General features: G+C 37.7%; 1 protein-coding gene across 7 annotated transcripts; it reads right to left on the bottom strand.

The window, feature by feature from the left end:
* Positions 1–1,125: 1,125 nt before the first annotated feature.
* Positions 1,126–24,266, bottom strand: LOC115447658 (AN1-type zinc finger protein 6). Of its 7 annotated transcripts, none has more exons than XM_030174845.2 (6): positions 24,167–24,266; positions 20,295–20,438; positions 7,005–7,354; positions 6,331–6,474; positions 3,705–3,846; positions 1,126–2,534 (listed from the first exon to the last, which is right to left on the bottom strand). In XM_030174845.2, exons 3-6 carry the CDS (start codon positions 7,101–7,103, stop codon positions 2,386–2,388), a joined length of 534 nt encoding a protein of 177 aa, XP_030030705.1. In that variant the 5' UTR covers positions 7,104–7,354; positions 20,295–20,438; positions 24,167–24,266; the 3' UTR covers positions 1,126–2,385. The 7 variants fall into 7 exon arrangements, with proteins under 7 accessions (XP_030030705.1, XP_030030717.1, XP_030030732.1 ...); XM_030174857.2 differs by having other exon boundaries at positions 20,328–20,438; XM_030174872.2 differs by having other exon boundaries at positions 20,328–20,438; positions 23,886–24,171.
* Positions 24,267–25,319: the final 1,053 nt, after the last annotated feature.

Genomic DNA, 25,319 nt, shown 5'->3' with positions numbered 1-25,319 from the left:
CCATCATTCAGCCTAGAATCAGCATAGATATTTAATGGCCAAACCCATTAATTTGGGCATGATTTTACTAGCAGTGACACAAAATAAAAGTAAAAATGTCATTAAGTACAAGAAATACACAATTATCCGCACTCTTTATTTCATATTCCCATTGTAGGTATATGAATACATATTATATTTCTAGGGTACGATGCGAAGTGAGGGGCACGGAATAGACCTTTGTTATTATTGATAACGAAAATTAGGAATGAATTAAGGTCTTTCATCAGACTCTGAACATTATTGTCGTTTTGCACATGTTTCGGGGCGAGGATCTGGGCTTCGTTGCAGAGGCTACGATATAGGATTGTAGCGTTAGACTCTTATCAAAATAATGCTTTGCTACAAAGTTACTGTGATATGTATTTATACCACCAAAGTATGAGCAGGAGTCTTAAATAAATTTTAGGCTTTAATTTAGCAGATTTCCTTGTAAGCTTGTGCTACACAACAATGGTATCAAGACTTATAAATAACATAAATTGTTAGGTACACTAATTTAATGTCAACTTTCATTTAAAGACATTTTGTTTTTCTGTTCAACAACACCCAATTTCGAGTGCCACAACGGCAACCTGGTGGTCTTCTCGCGAGTGTCCAGCGTACGCGAGTGGATCCGACAAGTCACCAATATATAATGGACCATACCAGCGTCATTTTGGGCAATCGATGTTAACTAGTGGGCGAACGAGATACCAAAATCTATTCATTGTTATAGAACTAAAAGAGATCAGTTTCGTCTCGCCCACGTTGTTTGTCATTACTAGTCATCTCATCACTTCACAAGCAATACTTTGTTTTCCTTTAAGTTTAGTAACATTTATTGATTTCTCGTCATGCGTTGTTACGCACTTAACAATGTCAATAATTTATAAACAATTTGTATATAAAAGTACAAATATATTTTTAGTGTTAATACGGTTGTGATAAAATGTGTAGTATCCAGATTCTTATATCGATTCCATCGTTTGTATCATAGACCATTTAAAATCAAAATGAATAAAAAATAAATTAAACACGTGTTGTCTTTTTATTAAATGATAGGTATAATAATTAAAGGATATTGATGTAAAACAAAACAATGTGTATGTTTCTGAAAATTTAATGACTTTAATAGAAGAATAACTAAATTAAAACAGCAAGATAGAAGAAAAATCATTCATTATTAACATCATCTTTATCTGATTATGTTCAAGCAAAAGACCAAAATTAATCAATGACCTAACAAAATATACAACAAAAGTCATTAAATAATTAAGTCCAAACCAATCAGTTAGTCTAACGTGATAACGTGGACAACGACTGACGACCGAAGCGAAACATCGCAGCAGTACAGACAGACTACAGACTCCTGTCGGGCTTCAACTCACCGCTAAATGAACAACGTTACATAATACAACTTACAATTTTGAATAATATTGTGATTAAAAGAAAAAAGCTAAATAATTCTTTTCTACTTATATAAGGTGTAATAATATAAAGTGTCGGCTACTTATAATATGTATAACTATCCATACGATTACTTAAAATTTTCACACGTAGAGCGGAGCGGGACCGGAGCGGGACGTCGACGGGAGGGGCAGGGCTGTGACGCCCGCGGTCCTCCCGCCCCGCCGGCGACGCGCCTCCGTCCCGCTCGCTCCTTGCCGATACACACCACAATCTCGCTAACACTATGCCACTTACGCCGAATGTTAGACAGAATAAAGCGACGACGTCCCAAACCGTAATTACACTAACATTTGAAGATGATGTCAATCGGCGGAGGGCCCGCGCGCCGCGTCGCTCTTATGTACACGTGCAGCCGCCGGCCGCCTCGTCACGACCCCCCGCGACCCCCCACACGCGTCTCCGCCACAGCTAACGATTGTTATTTCAGTAGTGTTAAGCACGCTATGCTCTTCGTCGGAATCATAACAATGTAGCTTTTTTTGGAGTTTTAATTTTTTACAATATATAGGATTTGTTTCTATATTTAATTACATCTAATATTTACAATGGAGGTGAACGGACATCATTCAAACTCTACTCATTACCTCGAAAAATATACCCGAACTCCTACCCAAAACGAACGTATCTACAATTTTTGATAAAAATTTAAAGTAAAACTTTCGCCACAAATAAATCTAATTACACGACGGATCGAGTCTGCATTTCCGAAACTACAGTAAGTCACTATTCACAAAATAAATCTAAGTCAAGTTGGAAAACGGACGAGGCCGGAGAGCGGCGCCGTCACCAGTCCGCGCGACACCGAACGCAAATAAGAAACACAAACTCGATCGAATATTTATTTATAGTAAACATAAAGGGTATGGTGTTGTGGTGGTGGCGGTAGGGCTCGGCTCATATCTTGTGGATCTTCTGCGAGACGACGACGGGGTTGTTGCGGCGGATCTCCTGCGCGCCCAGCTCCCGGTAGTCGAACGAACACTCGTGCTTGTCGCTGTACCGGTGCACGGCGCAGAACAGCCCGCCGCAGCGACACTCGAACCCTGCGGACAGCGGACACCACGCGTCACCTACCGAACACTAGCAGTGCGGCTCGTAGCATCACGAGGCGCTAAGTTGCTACAACTTTTCGTATCCCACTTCACCCGGTAAAGGTAATTTACTCCTGTCCGTAGTCAGTTTTCCAACAATTAACAATACTAACAAAGTGATATAGTATTTTGTGCCATCACACCAGTTATCTATCTACCCCCCCCCCCCCCAAGCACACAGAATGCGGGGGGTTTGCCGCGGCCCTAGACACAAAGTTAGGTGTGTTTACCACATGGTTGATGAGGGCTCGCGAATATCATCCTAAGAGGGTTCCTTCTCCTTCCCCCCCACTTCCTTCAGCAGATATCCCCTCCCAACTCTCCTTTAGGCCCCTGCAGTCGCTAAACCGGGGGATTCCGGTATCCCATTCGCTGGTTTCCCCTGGTGTTGACTGCGTTGTCCGATACAAAAAATACCTACTCCCCCGTAAACGAAACGTGTGAAAATGTTTTAAGGAATGATACAGGCCGGTACCAGTGTCTTGTTAGACACTGCCCCACATAATAATAAAGTATTGAAAAAAAAAGTAAACGGATTACGATACATTTTTATACGCATTACTTAGATTTATGTTACATTAAGTTGCACTAGTTCATACATCTTCAAATCATGTCGTCGTCGATCGTTGTCGACTTGGAAAGAAAAAGCATTAAAATTTTACAAAATACGTCAAAGGCGAAATATACCGTATTAAAATAAAACAACAATATACATTCAACTGGGCGTCGCGACGTTACGTATCGCAGCATAAGTACCGCTCGTTAATAATAACGGTTAACTACACGTGACCACACACCTGTGATCTCTATCCACCAGCCAATAATATTAAAACTAAAAAGTTTATTCTTGTATTATACATTATAAATATATCGAAACATGGATAGCACATATTGTTCATATTTATGCGTTAATATTGCCTTGATATTCAAACATTCATTCGAGTTAACTCATGTTAATTATAACACAGCGGCTACGGAACCTCTAACAGGCTTGCAAAATGTAAATAGTTGAATGTGAATTTGCACCACCAATATAATCGTCCCCCGCGAATAATTCATTCATATATATTCACAAGGGGATTCTTATATATTATTATAAGCTAGGTATCAATAGATGGTTACCTGTAAGTCCAACCTTCTTGCGGCAAACAGCACATCTGTTCTTTTTCTTTTTGTCCTTGCTGGGATCTTTGTCGTCGGCGTCGTTGTCGGAGGCGCCGGTACTCGCCCCGCTCGTGCCCGCTCCGCTCTCTTCCTCCAATTTCTGGAAACAACCATCAATATAATAAGTATAGAATGTTAATCTTTTCATGTCAATGTAAAAACGTTACCAACTTAATAGCTGCAATCAGTATATATTTTTGCAATACCGCTGATTCGAAACGGAATGCAATATTTGTGCTTATACAAAACTTATTACGTGGTAATGAAATTATAAAATAACAATCAACCGCCTTAGTCGCTTGTGGCAACTATCGAATTCTCTACAAATTTATCGCAGCGTTATCATCGTCAACGGATGTGGTCATTATGCTGTTGGAAAATACCTAACGACTTGAAGACGTGATGATTACATAGCACCAATTCTCAATTAATATGATTTAAATTAAAGTTACAAGGCAAGATGAAGATAAATTGATTAGTTGTACTGGAACCAAGACATAACCGACCCGTTTAAGGTTTTTCCTTCTGTCAGTTTCGGAGGGTTGCTCGGCAATCGAGACCGTGGGCGTGTTCAATTTGACGGTCTTTTTAGAAAAAGCGGGCGATTCGGCGAGCGGCTGGTCGCGGTTCTTTTGTATTTGCGCTGCGCGTTTCACTTTCACTTGGTCGACGCGGCCCTGGGCCGGCGAGCCGCGCTCTAGAGTTTTGTCATCTAATTTTATCTTCTGCTCGGTGGCACCATGGTCAATTTTCTCCTTCGTTCCGTCTGGCGTCGGCAGCGGCGCGCTGTCGTTAATGTCGATTGACATGTGTTTATTTTCGAAGCTCTTTGATCGCGACACACTGATGCCTTGTTCCAGGGAAGAATTTTGGCCGGTATTGTTATTAGATTTACTGTTTCGCCGTATTGCCTTTTTGAATATCCTCTTCCCCTTCGACTCTTTTTTGCTTGGGTCATTTTCCATTATTCAGGTTTTTAAATTGTGTTAAGTGGGACATTTTGACTGCAACGTTAAATTATTTATTATTTTTTTTAATTCACTAAATAATAAATTTACAAAAGCAAAACTACACAACATTTAAATATACCAGTTACGAAGTAGAGGTGCCCCCCATCACAAGTCGTTGACTTGAGGGTTTAAAATGCATATAAAAATTACATGTTAAATGATACCGTAGATAAAAGACAACGATAAAAACAGCTTTATATAAAATTATAATGAACAACAAAAATCGACGTGAATGTTTTTAATATTTTCTTCACTGTATCCACACCCGTCAAGGTGACATGTGTTTAAAAATGTTTTTGTTTTGCGCCAGTAACTATGAAGTCCGTAATGGCACAAATTACTTGTAATAATGGAATTCTGATTTCATTGACCCACATGCACGTTGCCAATCATATTGAAATGAGCCATTACCTGCTATCCAAATAGCGTTTATTTCTGATATTTTTCAATGTAACTACCATGAGACGTGTGACGCAACTGTGTGCACTATGCATGTAATGTTACACTATTTATTAGCGCGCGTCCTTCAGCGGCCGCGTCACGGCGTATTGTTTCGTTATTAGTAGCATTGGTTTGGAGTTCCCTCGGCGGTTTACATGGCGTGTTGTGCATGTGGACGAGTTGTCACCAAATTGCTTTGTATGAAGCGCGCCGCATGCGCTATTTGTGTTGCACCGCATTAATCCTTCCAACGGATGTCGCAGCTGTTCCCGCGTCATTCTTAAGTGAATCACTTTACTATTCTTTATATTTTTTATGTTCTCTCTTGATTCTCGACAAAACTTTCAGTATATAGATAACATTAAGGTTCCTCAATGATTCATTCTTCAAAACAGATTTGGAAGTAGACAATAATAAAGCTGCGTAGAAGAAAATCGAAATGATACAATATTTTGTGAACAAGCTTACCTGTGACGCATTTGTATCCGAAACAACGCCACCTTTATTATGGACATGTTAATGATGTTTTTGTTTAAAATAAAATCAAGCACATGATGTTGTTGGTCCAAATATCTGGATTTAGACTAATCAGTAATTATTCGTTATACATTTTTTTTCCACAACACCCACGTAAAGAAAATAGAGATAGAAAGTATTTTACGAACGACGGAACTACGATATTATATTACTAAGAATTTTAGAATTTATATAAATAATGTATCATACATCATCGGCAAGATATGAAAACGTAGAAATAAAACAATATCACTAAAGCCGCGCATTTAGATACAAATGATAAACAAAACATTAATTAATCGCGAGTAAAATATTTTAGTGTGTATTTTTTACGCCGCAGCGCATCCGCTAGGAACGAAAGCATGAGTCAATGTTACACCAACTGAAGAAACTATTTGCTCGCGTTGTTTTAAACATTCCACGTGTCACCTAGTTGTGACAATGTCAATGGATGAATACAAGTTATCGGATCCATCGTCCTCGGCTATAACTATACAATATCAAGTGGGCGTGACTGTGCAAAAAATTGAGCAAAGCGGCGCGCGAAGATGGCGTCATGGGTGTTGCGCGGTGGCGGAGGTGGCGGGCGGCAGCGAGTTAAAGAAATGTGGCCTCACGTCTGTGTGCGGCTGTGGCGAGGCGGGCAGGCTCGGGACCGTGGGCGCGGCGGCCGCCAGCGGCGTGGGCGCGGCCGGCACGAACGGCGCCGACACCGGCGACGGCGTCGTCGCCGGCGGCTGCTGCTTCTTCTTCAGAGCCTCCTGAAATCAACCGCTACACATTACGCACTGGGAGCACTCCGCGCCGTCCACCGACAGCGGGCCGCGACCGTCTTAATCAACTCCAGCTAGACGCTCGCCCGGGCGAATGCGTCGGCGATACTAATCACATCAATTCATCGCATACAAATGCGTCACCGTAATTTTAATGTGTTTGTTGAAAAGGTGATTCGAAAAATGCGCAACACGTTAAACAATGCGTGCGCGGCTTTGAATATACAAACTGCAAAGTTAACGAAGCGAACAGCAAGCCTCGATTTAAAAGTAATAGAATTCTACATTAAATTATCCACGCTATATTTACTTTTAATCGACCAAAGAATATATGAAAACTACGTAATGCAACGCCAGCCAAGCTTGAACGGCGTGCAAATCAAGTCTCGTTTGTTTTCTACAAAGCAGTGTTTCATAATTTTCTAATAACAAACGTGACTAATACCAATACATGACAAAGATATTGTGTTATCGGTGTAAAGGGTAGTGTGAGTAACACTAAGGCACAGTGGCGTTACCTTAAAACATACTGAGCACAGTCCGTCTGTGGAAGGGTTCCCGTAGAACCCGCAACCGGAGCGGCACAGCGCCTCCATAGGGTTCGATTCACGCTCCATTGTTCCACTATAATTTCACTTGTACGGTAATTGTCAACACTTCACTATAGTACAGTCAAACGTGATTGCACTGAGAGTACGTATTGCACATATAGTTATATTATATCACAATGTTCCACGGTGATCACAGTGTGTGCACTTGTTAACGTTGTAATTTAGACGTGGTTCAATTCTGGCGTACGCTCGCGGCTGGTGGCTTTCCTTGCCAACGGATTTACACTATTCCTTTTATGTCAGGATCGCAGGGGCCCCTGGAACAAACATACAATTCCCATTTAGTACACCGACATAGCAACCCGAACGACTGATATTACGGTCACTCAAGGAACATAAATCTACTTGCACATATCCATAGAAACACATATTATATTTTAAAGACGTAAACCGTTCCAGTTCATGCATTATTTATAACTCAACTTGAAACCGTTATTATCCAGGGTCAAATAACGTAATGTACATAATGTTTTAAGTCCATAGATATGCACATAAACGAGTCGAATCTATAACAGAATTGGCACCGAGACAAGCACGAAGTGGTAACGCGAGCGATTAAAACAATTTAATGATAATTTAGTTAGAAAGTGGTATTAGGCGTAGAATATGTTTTGGTATACGTTGAGCATAATATGCATAACGGCCGGTTTGCGTAACAAGAGAGAGCTAGAAGTGGCGGTAAAGTGGAACGGAGCCGCGGATCGGGCGCGCGCCCCTGCTCCGGCGCAAGGTCGCGTGCTCTTGCCGCACCATCGCACCGCAACACAGCGCTTGCACACTCATCCGCTCCCAGAGATATATCCAATGTATATGCGGCGCTACTTTTTGTTTTTAAAAAAAACGCGAGGAAGTAAATAATTACAAATCAAGCACACTCATTACAAAATTGTGATATATCATAATATTGTCATTCCATTATGTTCTGATGAAAGACCAGGTCTCTTTCACCCGAAAATGTTATTGCGTTACAAAATGTTCCCCGGCTCGGATCAACATGTGTCGCGGGTCGGATTAACAGCTGTTGCGAGCCGGGAGCTGCCTATATGTGCACCACAGCTTGTACGCGACCGTGGTGACTATTACACATACTACTGCCGCATTTCTACAATCTCAAACGTTAGGAAACGTTTGTGAGTGTTACGACAAAGTCTATGAATACATCTTAGTGATACTGTCACGTTAAATGTATACCTTGGTTTGAGTGGGATTCACAGTTTTATTAATTGGCGACATAATATGACATATTTCTATTTCGCGATAGTCGTAAAATAATGAAAATAACAACCCGCTAGTAAACTGGCAAAATTAAATAGTAATTTGGGTTTATAATATTATTCCACATAAATATACGAATCTATTTAGAACAATTTGTCCTGATACAAATAGCAAACAAAATTTTAATCACACGATCTTCATAAATAAAGAATCGAGATCAAACTAATATGGAACCGCACGACATTCTAGACTTTTCCGCTCGTCATTTATAATGCGCCGTTCATCACTACCGCCCAATGAACGAGAGGAACGTATCATTTGATAAAAATACGAATCTTTCTTCAAACAACAAACTTTCGAAAAGTAAAAATCTATCAATTATTGTCACGCACGTATATTGGTACATTTACGAGGTGCAGATCGTCATGAGTTTCTAACTTGTTGGCGTAATAAAAAACAATATATCTCCACTTCAGTACTCGATATTGGACTAAAGTGGTTTCCATAAAGGTCACACGGCTTAACATTCCTCGGCAAGTATACTGCACAAACAACACATTCACCGTATTGTAGTGCGGCAAACAATCCTATATTATGGAACGAAATAAAGATGACGGATGGTTTTCCCAACACTATTTTCCTTCATCGATAGCCACGAAGTCCTAAATAATAAACGCGGCGTCTAACTTATAACCAATGTACGCCGCACTATCTGGCCAATGTCACCCAATGTTAATGACCTACAACTGCGCAGTTCCAAATAACAAAGCGTTAATTTTCCAAAAAGTTTACTTTCATACGTATCACGTAGAACGTGGAATGTAAATGGTTGCGATTAATGTTGTTGTTAAAGAGAGCGCAGTGGGGTCGTTGACACCGGGCTCTTGGGGGAGTCATCGACCGGGCTGCACGCAGGGGTGCAAAGCATCGGCCGGCGCCCGCGCACGCTGCCATTATTATTTTCATGCTCTTACTACGCATGAGAACGTCGTATTTTTATATAGATTTCGAGCTGTATGACCACTTCACATCGATGCACGCTGATCGTAACAAATATCCCGATACTCTCGCCGCCCTCGAAATAAACACAGGATCGGGATGGAGAAATAAAAAGTCAACAACACCGCACCACGTTACCTGACGTGCTGATAGTTGGGAGATCCCGAGACCTGACATGCACCATTATTAATCATTATTAATAATTATTATTAATCATGTTTTTTAGTATTAGTATCTTTAAGTTGTATTGTCACTTAGACACCTAGTGCCATAATATATATAAATATATATAAACTTTGGTCATGTTGTGTCCATCTGTTATTGGAGATGTAATTGTAATAGTGTATATGTATATGTGAAGCTATGTGTTTTTATATTGTAATCTCTGTAGATGGTCCTGAATAAATAAATAAATAAATTATGTCGTTCCCCGATATTGGCTATGTTAAATTGAATACTACGGTTATTTGGGTTATACGAATGTGGTATATATCATTATCATTTATATTCAAACCAGCTCATTATAATTTTCGAACAAAATAATTATGATATTATTACATTAGACGTAAACTATTTCAACTGAACATAAATAAATAACCTCCGTATACAATTCAATTGAAATATGTTATTTTTGTTGAGCATCAACTTTCCATTGCATAACATAGTAAGTAAAGTTGCTCGTTTCGAGGGCCATTTACTTAGAATCCATCACGATATCCAAAACCCGATGTGAACTCATTTCTCGGGGAGGCGGGCGCAGGCAATTCAAGCGTTGGGTAATAAAGATCCGTCGCTGGGACCGCTCATCCGAGCTTGTCAGTTGTTACGCTCCAAAGTCCAGTTACGTACGTGCCGACTGCCGGCTAGTGGCTACTGCCGTCGAAACGCTGACTAGCGAGTAGTGACACGAGTGGCGAGCGCTCCACGTTCACTGGAATTTGCTGCGTTTGCTATCACGAGTCACGACTTGTGCTACTGCAACGTGTGGCGTCAGCCATGCCGTGTGTGCACACTGCACTGTATAAACTCACAAACATTTTAACGATATTGACAAATAAGCGCAACTTTGTAGCCACGAACATATTGTATTTCTAGATTCCTTGTCAGATCCGCACACGTATATACATAATGTACCAATTGATACTATTATATAATAAATCGTGAATGTTTACACTATGCAATTATTGTATATTTATGTATATATAGCGCACTATCTTATTCGGTAACGCACATTATACTCTTATTTCAGACCAATGCTGATATAGAAGTAATAACCATACAATTTTATACATTCTTTCCTGTTTTTGAAGAATGGCAAACGTTTCTCCGTAAGGAAAGAAAACATTCCAATCAAATAATAAATATCATGTGAATATAATACGAATAACTGCTCCACTAACTTGTGCTTGATCGTTAGTAATTGAACTTGAACAATAAAAAAATATGCAATATTACATTTTGAAGACCATTGTCCATAACATATTCACAATGTTCCTAATTCACTGTTTATACAGATAGATTCACATTATAGAGTAATTGATTGATGTCCTTCGTTCGCATTCACACTTAGCCATGACTTTGTCATTAATTTCTGTGTGGTTAGGGAACATAGTTAATTTTTGCCGTCCCCTGTGACGCGAGCTAACTTAATTTTGTTACAGGAAATTGATAGTTAAAGTACCTACCTAGGTTTACCACGATGTATTTAGTTCGCTTAAATACATAGGGTCGGAATTTTATGGAATACTTTGAACTTTCAAAGGAAGATTAAAAGAAAATGTACAAAAGTATATTTTTAAGTTACTACATACATGTACAAAAGGTAGTGTAGAATGGCGTCTTAACAAATCTTGCAGGGACAAACACTACAGGATCACTTGCTTGCAGGAGGACAAGGAGATAAGGAGACAATCGTCTGAATTTACAAAAAATAATGTACTGACGAACCCATTCACATCAAATAAGCCCAAATCTAAAATGCATCTATGATTAATACACATAATATACATTCAAGGGCTGACATAAACTAACCATGCCCAGCCCGTGAAAAAGTATTAGAGTACTCATTGCACGCGTTCAATACAACTAAATAATTTTAACATCAAGCAATATTGATACCAAATAAGTGTGCCAAGGCAACTATCAGTTTATACAGCGGTCGGAAACGTGATGTTCAATTATAGTATTACAATAACGCTGGTACCTACACAGTTGCCAAATTAACTGCGTTACCTTTAAGAGTTAAGTTTAAAGCGACATAATCTGGTGGAAAATTAAATTTATTACGCAACTGTCATCTGTCGATGGATGATTGGAATCGTGTAATAATAAAAATGGCGGCATTATTTTATCAATAAGACAATGTTTTCGCATCGAGCAGGGCATAATAGATAAGCGGTGAGATAGATATAAGGCGATGTGTGTGCGGTGGCGGCGGTGTCGGCGACGACGTCGCGCGCCCCTTGCGCGAACCGTGCCCCGCTGACCCAGTTGCCGAGTGTTCGCTACGCAATTCGAGCGCGACCCGCTTAGCAGTGCACAAGCCACAGATACACCACATGTCACCGCAACTGCATCCCGCCGTCTCACAAGTGAAAAAACACCTCTCACACCCGCCATTCGCCATCCCTCCCGACTCGCAATGTGGACAAAAACAATACACAAATAGGCGATTCTTAAAAACAGAACCTAGATTCAAAACAACTATCACAAATTATCCAATTTAATATCAATGATACAAATTTATATATAAATATTTACAGGAAACATTACAAGATTTTAAACAAACTACGCCCAATTAACACCAGTTTGACATTATGGCCTATTAAAATTGTACATGGCCTTAAGATATTGTAAAAAACCTGTGGTACAGAGTGCCTCTAATGATATTAATAGGAAACATAACATACACTCATATTGAGGCTGCCACCCACGGGCGATGAATGTAGGTCGCCGCTGCTTCCACAGCAGCACGCGTCAAACTTAAAAACCATTCAGTTCTATACTTAGGTATAGTGCTCGAATTTACGACTCGCCGAGACAAAATACAGGTCTGACCACTCGATCAACGGTAACGGTTAACGGTACAAGACACGAAAATCGTGCAATGTACAGAAAAATCCTCCAGAATCATGCACTGCTGGCCAAATGACGAAGTCCGTGGCGTGTCTGATGAAACTTACATGGACAGCTTGGCTTCATACCTGCTCTATGTGCTAAAGTTTTCACTCACAGAAGCAGGAAAATAGGAAACCATGTAACATGTCCGACGGACGACCGCAAACAACTGTTGTACAGCTAGTGGTTATGTTTTACGCATGATTAAATCTTGAAACAAGGAGTTTAAAATTCAGGACGGTATTAATTTCATAAGAAAAATTTCATCATCATTCATTTTTGGAGCTGAAACAAAAAATTGTCTATTTGGGCAAGTTTATGAAATTTAGATTTATTAATTATTATAATGTATAAAATAGAGCACCTACTATAATTACAAGTAGAATTACTCATTATAAAAACTTGCATTGGGATATAAAAACATAGCGAGGAGATCAAGCGTTCTCTTTGTTATCAAACAAAAACATTCGACGCAAATTTACGGAAACTACGACATCTACACGCAAAACGAGGTCAAAGTTTTCTTCGCTGGCAAGAGTTCCGAAGCCATTTAGAATGGCAATAAAGACTATCCGTGGACAAATTGAACGTGTCTTTCTCGGCGGAAACGTCACACACCAAAAATAGAATAGCCAGGGTCTCGCGGACATTCTTCCGTGTGGTTTCGCAACGAGGAAGCGAGTCCATACACCCATCACAAAGCAAACGGCCGATACGAGCTGTGCGCCATACGGATACAAGGAGGAAGGACAATGACATTAGCATTTGAAGGAAGAATTTGCGTCACCAACTGCACAATGACGCGGCGACAATCGAACACGCACGGCAAGATGGCCGACGCGGCGTCAGCTGATCGCACACACTATACAGTGTACACGCAGCTGTAACTATATGCGCGCCACTCTCGCGTACTTGAGCGCATATCGCTCTCTCTTTCTACCGCACAGATTACACACAATGGACGGGCTCACTCATTGTTTAGAACACAATACTAGTTAGCTACTAGCTAAGCTAAGAGGTACACACTACACACATGCACGTCTAAATAGATGCTGTTCAATTGAACAGGTAGGTCATCTAAATCGAGATGGCAAACGAGCACTCAATAAAACTGCGCCAAACACAGACAAACTGGACGAACGATAACATAATATTGTTTGCGTATATATTGTTTACCCAAACTGTATTTTAACTAATATTGTACCAATGCAACAGTGAAATATTCTAGAACATAAAATAATTGTAACATGATTTAATTACTTCTAATCGATAATGTCTCTTGATGAAGACAATTAAAATTTGTAGGTAACATGATTTAAAAAGAAATATCGTATAGACTGCAATTCTGATACGGAATGCAATTCACAGAAATCGGAATGAAAATCACCCTAATACCCCATTAGGCATAGATCATTAGATATAACACTAGAACAAGGTATTAAGATATTAGTTGATTTTGTATGAGAATGCACTTCAGCTCCTCACTGAATATGTAAAGCATGATGCATTAATTTTATTTAAATATATTTTACTTCCTTGTTTAGTAGTTTTTATTTGAATATTAAACTTTACATTTTTTATTGCTTTTAACGGAATTCAACCAATTCACTTTGTATAGTTTCTGCTACTTCCGTATCATCGTAATTACACAGCTATACATTTTTGAAGAATACAATCGTGATACGATTTTGTAGACTCGTGAGGTTGTGGTTTTTACCAAACATCCCGCCTAACATAGACACAGCAGCATGACGAACAAGTCCCAGCACTTCACACACGTCCCGACCCGACTGAAACTATAGTTTACACATCGTCACACTGCAATCGGATAACTTAGCTGATACCAATTACTTTTAGGTTGCACGTGAGGACGTTGACCTTCTGACACCAAGGTCGGGGCGGCGGCCTTCAAACAGCCCCGTCTAGGTGTCACACAGCCTCCTCACAGACGCATCTCGAAACGCAAACGCACACAAAAACATCACACACTTAACCACATTACCTTCATGCGGGAATACGAGCCCATGGCCACGTAGAAACTATGCCGTAAAGTACCTCAAAAACACAAAAACGATATCACTGTTGGTTTTGTTCGGACAAGGAATAACGCGCGCACTAATTCGCACTATTATCTGTATAGATAAGGTACATTAGTCGCATCTAACGATGGAAACGGTACTTCAATTAATTGAACGAGTGTATCGGCCTCGTGGCGCGACGAGCTCCGAAGCACTCGGTGTGCTGGCGAGAACTGAGCCGCCGTCGCGCCGAGCGACCGAGCGAGAGCGCCGCGCACCGCCCGCCGCCGCGGCCGCCGTCCGTCGCCTGCAACTATTCGCGTCATTCCATTCTACTCGCGCACGCACTCACCAATACAAACAACGCCACTGGTCGCTAGCTGATAAACACATGTGCGACGCCAATGGCCATCTCCTCCATGCACACAACGCGCACTCACAACGCACATTAAACCATATCAGAACACGAGCTCTGCCACTGACTGATCAGTGACCACTCACTAGCTACCACTCGTCGCTGCTCTATTCTGTGCTCGGGATTTTCTGTATCCCACAAATCAACTATACCTACAACATACGTCCGGGTTAAACCAACGTTAATAGGGCATATGTGTGCATGACTCATTCTTATTCAAATGTGAATCACACTTTTCCTAAAAACGATAGTAGATCAATGACGTCATTTATTCGAAGTGTACTACTGGGAATACACATTAATTAACAATAACAAAATTTTTGTTTATCATGAATATAACGTATTCCGTTCTTACGAATAATGAACAGGTTGAAGTTGCTTTTTTTATACTTTTTGCTGCATGTCATCCATCCAAATATACGTATTTTTTTTTTCAAATTTAATACGGCAAATTGACTTCACTACATCTGATGTAACGTGAAATAAAGCTCGAGAAAAATGTGGTTCGGAAAGAGATGACATTTATTTTTAAGGCGCCTGCCCAACCTTCGTTGACGGCGCGCGGGTTACTGGCGTGAAGATGCAAAAAAGATTTACGGATAATTTCCATTATGAAATTAACAATAAATAAAAAAAAATATAAATAAAAATATTCATATTATAAAAAAAAAACATATTGCAGGAATAAGATGCCTAATTTTTTTTCCTATTAATTTCGAATACTTAAATAGCTTTTAAAAAATCGTTAAGAGAGCCGTTTTATTGTGGGGAGCACTTTAACAATATTCTGATATCCTGAATAGATTATCATTGTATAGTTTACATAATCGAGCAAGCCGGTCACCTCATAGTAAAAACTGACATCAAATAAAATAAGGTTTTTTTTTACTTACGGCAATCTGCAATAATTGTAAGAAAAGTATTACGTGATAGTCACAAGCTGGGACCGCGGTGTTGTCGAAACTGACTACAGCGTAGAACCACTACACAAGACATGTAATATTCTACCAAAATGAGTTAACAAAAACTGCGAAAATTTACTACCAATATCCTGATACCACTACAACACCGGTAAGCCAGGATCTGCAGTGGCACGCATTTTATGGCATCAAACGGCCAAGCTCGGCGAGTCTCGGCGAAATTAATCAAATATAAAGATATAGAAGAGTTATATATTTAATGGTCCACTTCCCTCCACAGCAAAGCGAAAGACAAAAATTTTAATAAGCATACGGACATAGGGTTTAAAACTAGTAAACCCACTTATAAAGCACCACGAATAAAAACCAAATGAAAGGGTCCCATCATAAGAGGCATGGTAAAATCGCCAGAAAGCACGGAAATTCCGTCTTGTCTTTACAGCATCCATGTATAAGTTGATTAGAAACAGTTAACAGACCCTCTGGGATGTACATTAACATAAACAACAAATTTTGGTTCACAGTACGTAAGCGGTTCACGAAAATGTATCTGGTTTAGATAATAAAGAACTAAAATGTTGGCTTGACTTCACCTATCAATGTAGGCAGATATTTTAAGAAGCTCAGCGACTGTTACATACAATAACTTGCATATTCTGGGGAATATGGTAGAAATTTAGCTGCAGGGAGTCCACCGGCACCAGCAAAATTTTGAAAGTGGTCTATGAGAAAAAAAGTTTGAGAACCTCCGATGTAGTTATAGTCGAATGATATCTGCATACCGTTAATATGCCGTTGCTCTCATGACGCTCAAGACTACACTGCCAAAGTATGTGATTAGCAGCCTGTTCATATTCGTAACCAGGTGTAGCGCATGGGCAAGTAATCAACCAGCCTGAATGAGAACAGTTTACCCCTAAAATTACCATGGCCGGTAAGGAATACACCATACTTTATTTCTAGCCAAGTTTTAGCTAGACGATCGCGAACAACGCACGGAAAGTATTTATGTTTCAGTTGTATACGCCGTGCACATGAATACTAACCCCAAACGTTGACTCTGGATCAGTTTCCTGTACACAGCACCGATAGCGGCCCTATCGGCCCATACAGGCGATCCGTATGCAATACACGCAGTAAGTCTCTCCATAAATGACTAAGCGTATTAAATGACAGTCCCCACGTAGAAGTCAATATCCTTGTCAAGGCGTAAATGTTACTTTTGACTCTTCCCCAACGTTTCTTATATGCTTCCGAAAGGAAAAATATCTTTCTAAAATCAACCCTACATAACAAACCGATTCGTTACTTTGACAGTGATATTAAATTTAATTCGCGGCGATAATTTTCTTATTTCTTTTGAAAGCAGCTGGAACGTTTTCTGTGGTGCTAACGCAAAGCGGTTTCTTTTACCCCGTTCGGCTATTAATTGTAAACACGTATCCGCCAAACTTTCAAGCCCCAATCTACTATTCGACTCTATAAGTAAAAGGCCGTCATCCATATATCCGGTTAAAGTGCACCTTACAGGTAAGGACAAGCGGGGCTAGTAGGGCAGGCTCTATTGGGGATAGACGCAATTAGTGACACTTGCGGACCCACCAATGTAGCTAATATTTAACAAGTTATGGAGCTTATTGCTGCATACAACACAAATAACCATCTTGGAAACTTAATTTGCAATCTATAAATTTATGCATATGGGACAATGCACCCCCACCCGAAAGCGAAAACACTAATAAAGATCAATACTTGAATGTCGACGGCCATTCAACCTCGTAATATTAAAAATATAGATAACTACGCCAACATCATTCGAAAAACTAACGATAAGGTAAAACGTCGAATATAATTAATTTTAAATTCCACTCAATGCGGTATTTAGTATTTACCTTAAAACATTTTGCGCATGTGCTCGCGTTAAAATATATAAGTTATACGATAATGTGGAAAAGGTCGCGACGTTTTCGTACACAAACAAAGCCATGTGATGTGTGCGAGAGTGGCCAAGGCGAAGCGGCGACGAACGCAGACAAAGCCGCGACGGTGCGAGTCGTCGATCTCCCCCAAATTAGTCCTGGGCCGGGGCGGTGACCTCCGCGCTCGCCGCACGCGCTCGCACCCGCCGGCACCGCGCCGACACCACGCCGTCACCGCGCCGACACCACACCGACACCACGCACCACCGACAACCCTCTTCAGAGTACCCCCGTTTTGCCATTATAATTAATTTTATTGTTAATGAACCGTCACATTTTTACTAGTACGATTGAGTGTCGGCCACGATGTCATGTTCGTCCGTGCGATTTTCGCCACGAACCAAAAAAACAAACAATCAATCAAAACAGTTCAACGCATTTGGGGCTGATGTTGAGTTTAAAACCCTGAATCACCTAGCGCTATTCTCAAAATCATATCAGAATTCAATAACTAATTTATTTGGCAAGGAAAAAACTATGGATTAAATCGTTAAAATGAATTGGTGCATAATATAATTACGGTGGAACAAACAAAGCAGACAGATTTTAGATCGATATTTGACGACTACATCAATATCAGACCGCCTAATTCGATTGCCAATCCCTCTTGTATGCTAATTACTGTTTGTAACATTTATTTACAGTTCTTCGAGTTTTAGCCATTGTTTGGCGGCATATAGAACAAAATTAAGTTGGAATTGAAAGTTGTATTTGGAACACATACTTACAGTTTTCTAACAATCCCTGCATGGTCCCACATATTAGAAATAAAATAAGGTAGTTCCCTACGACATACCCTGAACTAACTTAAATGAAACAAACCGCTAGATTGCTAATCGCCATAGTCAATAATTTTTAAGCTATCACTTCATGACAAGTCTCCAAAAGGAAAAAACAACCAAGCTCTCGCAAATCTATCAGCCAGTTAGGTTTCCTGGAATGGCAGTTTAGTCGACTAGACACAAACAAGTTAATATGTCTGCAACGGTCGTATACTTTTTGTTCGCGGAGGTCGCGCATCAACGCGCGTGAGTAACTTGCCGACAGACAGCTTTAGAACACTGAACAATGTATGCGCAACATTACCATGTGGCCCTTTTGAACAATCTACAGCTGATGCTAGCTAAAATATTTGAAAATTTTTTATTAACTCTGTTTGAAAATTGAGTTAATAAAAGTTGAAAAAGTAAACTCTAATGTAATAAAAGTCAGAGAAACACGACGACGCTCTTGGCTTTCATTGCATATTAGGTATCCTCATCATTTTATCCATTCTTAACAACTCAATGGAATGGGCAGTATGGTGAAATTATATTAATTGTTAGTATACATTTATTAATGTGATGTAATCAAGTTAAAGGGAATTCCAGCAAACTATGTGTATTTATAACAGCTCTACATTATTCGTAATATCATAATGAACGTACGATTGATATTTGTGAAGCTCCTTAACCCTAAAATGATGAATCAGATATAAGATAATGGAAAGAGACCAACGAAACAGGATTATCACTCTACAATACAAAGATAATTGAGTAAACAAAGAAAGTATTTTCACATCCCTTTGTTCCGCGGGAAACAAAACAAATTTAAACAGCGTATTTATTTATAGGTTTTATACAACGGATACGAGATCTCGCCTTTAATTTGAGACAATAAATCCAATACCAGATTTTAGCTACAAGTTTGAAATAACTAACATAGTCTACTCTACCACAATGTTTGAACAACATATTTGCACATATGTACGAAGAATGAAGATCCTTGTAATATAGCGGGTAACTTAAGCCCATGCAGTGGTTAACTGTGTGGCTGATCACTTAACGAATGCCGGAATGACCATGTCTGAGGCGCGACCGCAATTCCTACAACAAAGTTGATTGTTTACGGGTGATGCAGGCACGAATTACAAGCTTCAAGTTAAGTTTTCTGTATTCTCAGGATAACAATATAAAAAGCCGCCAGCGTGCTCTAAAATTAAAACCATCAATTTTTTAGCCTGTTACGTTCAAGGTCATCGTTGACCCCATTGTAACTAGCTCTGAATAAACTACTCCGTAGTAATAAGATTTTTTGTTCTGAAAATCGAAATTATTTTTGTAACATACCCTTCAAAATGTGTTTATGACAAGCTTCTGACCGTAACGAAACCTTAGCGCTGCAGTCAACAGACAATATGGTAAGGGTGCAAGCAATAAAAACGCGGCATGTGCAAGAGCGAAAATAAACCTATCAGCAATTTGCGTTAGGAAAGCGCAGTGAGTGAAGGTGATAACCTGGTTTCCAAGTTTCACTCTCGGCAAAATATTTAACTAATTAGGATGATTATAATTGTGCCAATTGCCACACAAGCCACGCAATAGGTATTCGACGTTCTAGAAGTGCTCTAATGAATCTAGATTGCTTTTATAGTGTTAAAATGTACCTCGGGTCCGTGAATTCTAGTTTCTACGCTGCCAATTCCTGTAATATTCTTACGGCCGTGTTGTTGGTATGTAAATGTAGATTTGTAATATAAAAACGGCAATACTCACAATCACCTGGTGTTGGAAGAGCGAATTTCGTACCAAACAAATATCTATCCAAGTGCGTAGTCCCTTCAGCTCACAGGCAGGCGACTCCACGTCTGTGCGATTAAGGTCAGCATCCACCGGCATCACAATGAATGGTTACACCACCTGACATCACATTACTATTTTAAAATATATAAAGGTATTATGTGACCATCACAGTATAATTTTAAGAGTGTACAGGAAATAATTTGCATTTTTTTTATGTTTGTGTGTTATTTACTAAAGATCTTTTTCACGACTTCTGAGTAACTGCTGAATATCGCATAAATGTATAAGCCAACCAAATTCAAAAGTCACACTCTAATCTATGGTCCTGAATAAATGGTAATAAAATAAATACAATCTACATTAGCTATTTAAATATCTATAAAAAAAATATTAAAACTTGTGGAATGTGCCCTTAATATTATCTGTATCAGCCAAACAGAAGTTACGAGAGATGATATTCAAAATATTATGTTTGTTATTATGTACTAGAAAAATTTTATACCTATAATTTCATGATAATATAACTGATGAAATAGCTAAATAATATAGCTTTATGCACTAATAGGTACCATTAGTTAGTGTGTGTATCATACATTTTTATCAAAATATCTGATTATACAATGATGAATAGCATTGCAAAATAATAGGTTTTCGTAGAAAATATCATTGTAACCTTAGGAGATTTAAACATGTATTTTTAGTGAAGCATAATAGAAAATTGATCACTTTTAGGAATCTGTAATACATGTGTAATATGCTTGATTTGAATAATGTATCAAATCATCTTTAGTATTAAAAAAATTTGATGTCTCCTCTAGGTCATGTACTCTCCTTTCATCCTTATTTTGAAGGAAAAAATAAGTTTGCATGAATTCTGATTATTAAGACATAATAATATGTAAAGAGGAAAAATTGTGAGTTAGTGAGTTAGTAAATCTCTGGAAATACTGAATCTATTTTGATTGATGAAAATTCCTTTACTAATAGGAAATTACATTAATAGCCTATCTTTTATTCCAGGAAAATATAAAGCGGGACATTTTGCCCAGAAAAACTATTTCATGTGGTTGCAGCCGTGGGCAAAACTTAATAACAAATAATACACTTGTGTGACAATAGCTATTATAATATTTATATTACAAAGAAAACAAAGAATAACGCCATTGTATTTTGACATTGTCATGTAGGTTTAAATGACTTTTTATTCTTATTAAAAAGTTTTGGCAATGTACAATTTTATAAGATTCACCCCAATTACTTTAAATGAGTTTCACATGCTACACATGAACAAGAAGCCCTGGTTTAAGACCAAATGCCTATGTCAGTGTTTATCTACTACACTATTCTAATTTTATAGATGGGTTTATATTTTTAGACGTAGGATAAACACCATAACTAATAGATAAAAAAGTAATTCAATTTAAGTTACATTATCTTTTAGTGCCTGAAAAAAAATTTATTTCACAAAGGATTAATGCAGGCATAATCACAGTCCAAAGTTAGTTCTGTATGTCAAAAAAGCAGTCAGTTATTTTTTAGATCATAAATAATCTACCAATGAACCACAAAAAGATAAAAGAAAATAATTGAACAGAGATATAAAAAAGTTATCCTTATTTATAATGTGGAATGTTACAAAATAAGGCTAGTTAACAGGAATAAAGGCAAAATATTGGTATTTTATGACACAAATGGAAATAACCATGTTGCAGACTAACTTTCCAGGTATATCCTTTAAGGATGTCTGAGTCTAATACTGAAGAACTTTTTAACTGAAAATCACTATTTGTTTAAAATAAGTATTAAAATATGTCAATAAACATTTTTACTGTCATGTCATTCAAATGTGACAAATGAATTGCCCAGTAAAGAATACAAGATAAAACATTTGTTTTTACCTTTTAGATAAAAGTTTGAGAAATATGAAATAGCAAGTTTGAGTGAGACAATATTTGATTTTCTACAAGTGTAGATAATTTCAAAACTACACTCACTTCTACACCTAAATTGAAATCCTCTAGGACATTACAATTTATTAAAATTAGGTACATCATGAATCAACTAGCTAGCTAGTACCAAAATCAAAATTAATATAGTATATGCTCAGTTTTCTGTACATATACTAGTTCTTGGTTTGAAAGATCTGGCATATAAATAGATTGCTATCTACTTGTGACGTATCACATTTTAACAACCAACTGATAACAATTGTTATCACTAAAACAACATTTCCAACCAAACTCACAATGCAGCATTTACATTTTAGTGTTTGTGGTTAGATAATATAGTATGCTTTTGTTCTGTTATTAGTAACTACTAATTAATGTTATTTTTTAATTGTTTCTGTGAAGCTTCATTATTTTATAAAATCTTGTTCTATTTTTTATTTGAAGTTCTTTAATCAACACATTGACTTGAACCTGTACTAATAAAAATTGTTAAAACAATGATATATGTATGTATAGTAAATAAATTCAGTATATAAAAAGTCAAAATCTGAAAATCATTTATTCTCCTTATCAATTGTTTAAGGGTAAACATAATTAAATCAATACAAATAAATTAATAAAATTAACACAACTTATTATACCTCCAACATGTTGGTACAATAGCTTATTACACAACTACTTATAATTTATAACTTGATTTATTGTTAGACATTGGGCAAGTGATTAAACACCTCCCTAATGAGTATTGTGGGGCTTGCAACTACATTATAACCATTTAAACACATTAGTTGGTTCTTTGTTCACTCTAAAATCAATAACAAAGACCATTGTTTCATTTCTTGTCAAATTAACATTATAGAACACACAAAACATAATGGAGAGATTGATACTTATTGTTTTCTCTACTCTATTTCAGATACTTGCACAACCTTTTCATAAAATTACATACACAAAAACATAGCAAACACCCCCTAAATAAATAAACTGGTAATAATTTATTACGAAATTAAAAGATAAAAAAAGCAAATTAAAATGAAATATGAATATAAACGGATTAAAACAAAACAAAAAATATTTCAGATCTCAATAACCTACCTAAACTTGTTATGAAAACAACATGTTTTGATAAATAATTACTGTCTACATTTAAATGAAATCGGCGAGACAACACTATTTATCATTATTACCACTGAATAAACACGTGTTCCTCCCAACAATTGCGAGTTCAGGTCTTCAACACTTTTTACACAACTTTTTCGTTCTACCCATATCAATTAGTAATTCAATAACGGCGTGTCGAAATTACCAAGAGGAAATTCGTATTTTTATAATTTGGCATTATTTTTATAACATTTCATATAGAATATAAGGAAAACTACGAATTACTGACGGTCTTCTAGTAATGGACTATAATTACTAAAGGGAGGAGGTGGGACAAGTATCTTAATAAAAAAAAAATGTCTTTCTGAAGGAATTGCGTGGTAAACTTATGTGTTAATGTGCATGTAAGTTGGATCCTAATGCTAATGATATAAAGAAAGGATGTAACTGAGTGAGAACGACTCCCAAGGTGGTGGTGTCATACAAAAAATGCGTACTTATTAAACAAGCGCACCTGCGGTATAGTTAACGTACAGTCCCAAAAGTTTATATGCTAACATGCAGCAACACTCAAAAACCATTTTGTTTTTATTATACATATCCAAGCCAGGCCAGGAACAAAGAAAATATTGAAGAATTTAGTAATTGGCATTCACGAAGAAAATGGCGTCATATCACTAGTCACGGAACAAGGTACAATTTCGTCATAAGAATACACGGTTCACAATCACATCGAAACACCACAACAAATTGAAAGCATGCTATATTGATGATTTTGTTCGTAAAATTACTCACTTTGAATAAAAATTCCAAAGAAAATCATCCAAAAACTCAAAGGACTGATGACAAGGCACTCCACTCACCGTTTGCAAAACCAGACTGATGTCACGTGACCATAAAGGGTTACCAATTTGTAAAATCTATTTAAATATTTAGTAGTTTTTTCGTAATATACTTCTTTTTAAAAAACGTTTGCTGCTTGCTATTTTTATGTAACTAGAAACGCATATAATAACATATTTTTCCTACATAGACGACGTCATGTTTAATTTTTTTAAAAGGAATTTATTGTTACATGCAGAAGAGATGTTACCGGTGAATAAAAATACTACGTATTACTCGCAGGTTCGCCCGCATGAATAGTCTTTACTGCTACAAAAGTCCCTAAATAACTAAAGCGATCCATATCGCAGTCAGAGTGATTTATTTACTGATAAAAAAAAAAGAAAATATTCCCATGGGAGCAAGTTACTGGAACAAAAGTAACCTATATGTTGATTGCTTCTAAGTAAACTATCATACCTGAAAAAAAATGTGATTTACACTTTTATAACGTTTTCTTATCTATGTACTGTAATATGCACCTTTCAGCTTTTTCTATTTACTAACTCAGTTCCAAATCCGCTAAAAAAGTTAATAAATGATTTTTTTTTTAATGGATTAGGTAGTAAACAATACATAGATAACGATATACTTACTAACTGTTATACGCTGGTTTACGTAGGAGCCATCGATGTAACATGTTAATCCACGATATCGTCTACTCATGTACTAAATTTCTTCCGTGTGTGCTGAATCCGTTCAGCGCTTACTTCTTACAAACCAGACAAAATAATATCCAAACATTTTTACAAACATTCGCATTTGTAATATTAGTATTAATATTAACTTATTATACTCACACTGTAGATATAAAAAAATATTTGTCAATATATGAGAGATGTTCGCATTAGCAAATCAAATATTAATCATATTTAGAGAATAAAATGATAAATACAGAAAATATGAAGAAAAATTAGTAACAAGCGATAAATTTCATGGGTATAGTTTTTAAATTCAATCTAAAAACTCCGAATTCCCACTATTTTGCTTACTTACGAATGCTCACTATATGTAATCATCAAGGGATGAAATACAAAAGCGAAAAGTGGTTGAACTAATTGTGCCT

This window comes from Manduca sexta, chromosome 21 (genome assembly GCF_014839805.1).
Source record: "Manduca sexta isolate Smith_Timp_Sample1 chromosome 21, JHU_Msex_v1.0, whole genome shotgun sequence".
Taxonomy (NCBI): Eukaryota; Metazoa; Arthropoda; class Insecta; order Lepidoptera; family Sphingidae; genus Manduca; species Manduca sexta.
This window is presented reverse-complemented; position numbering and strand designations above follow the sequence as displayed.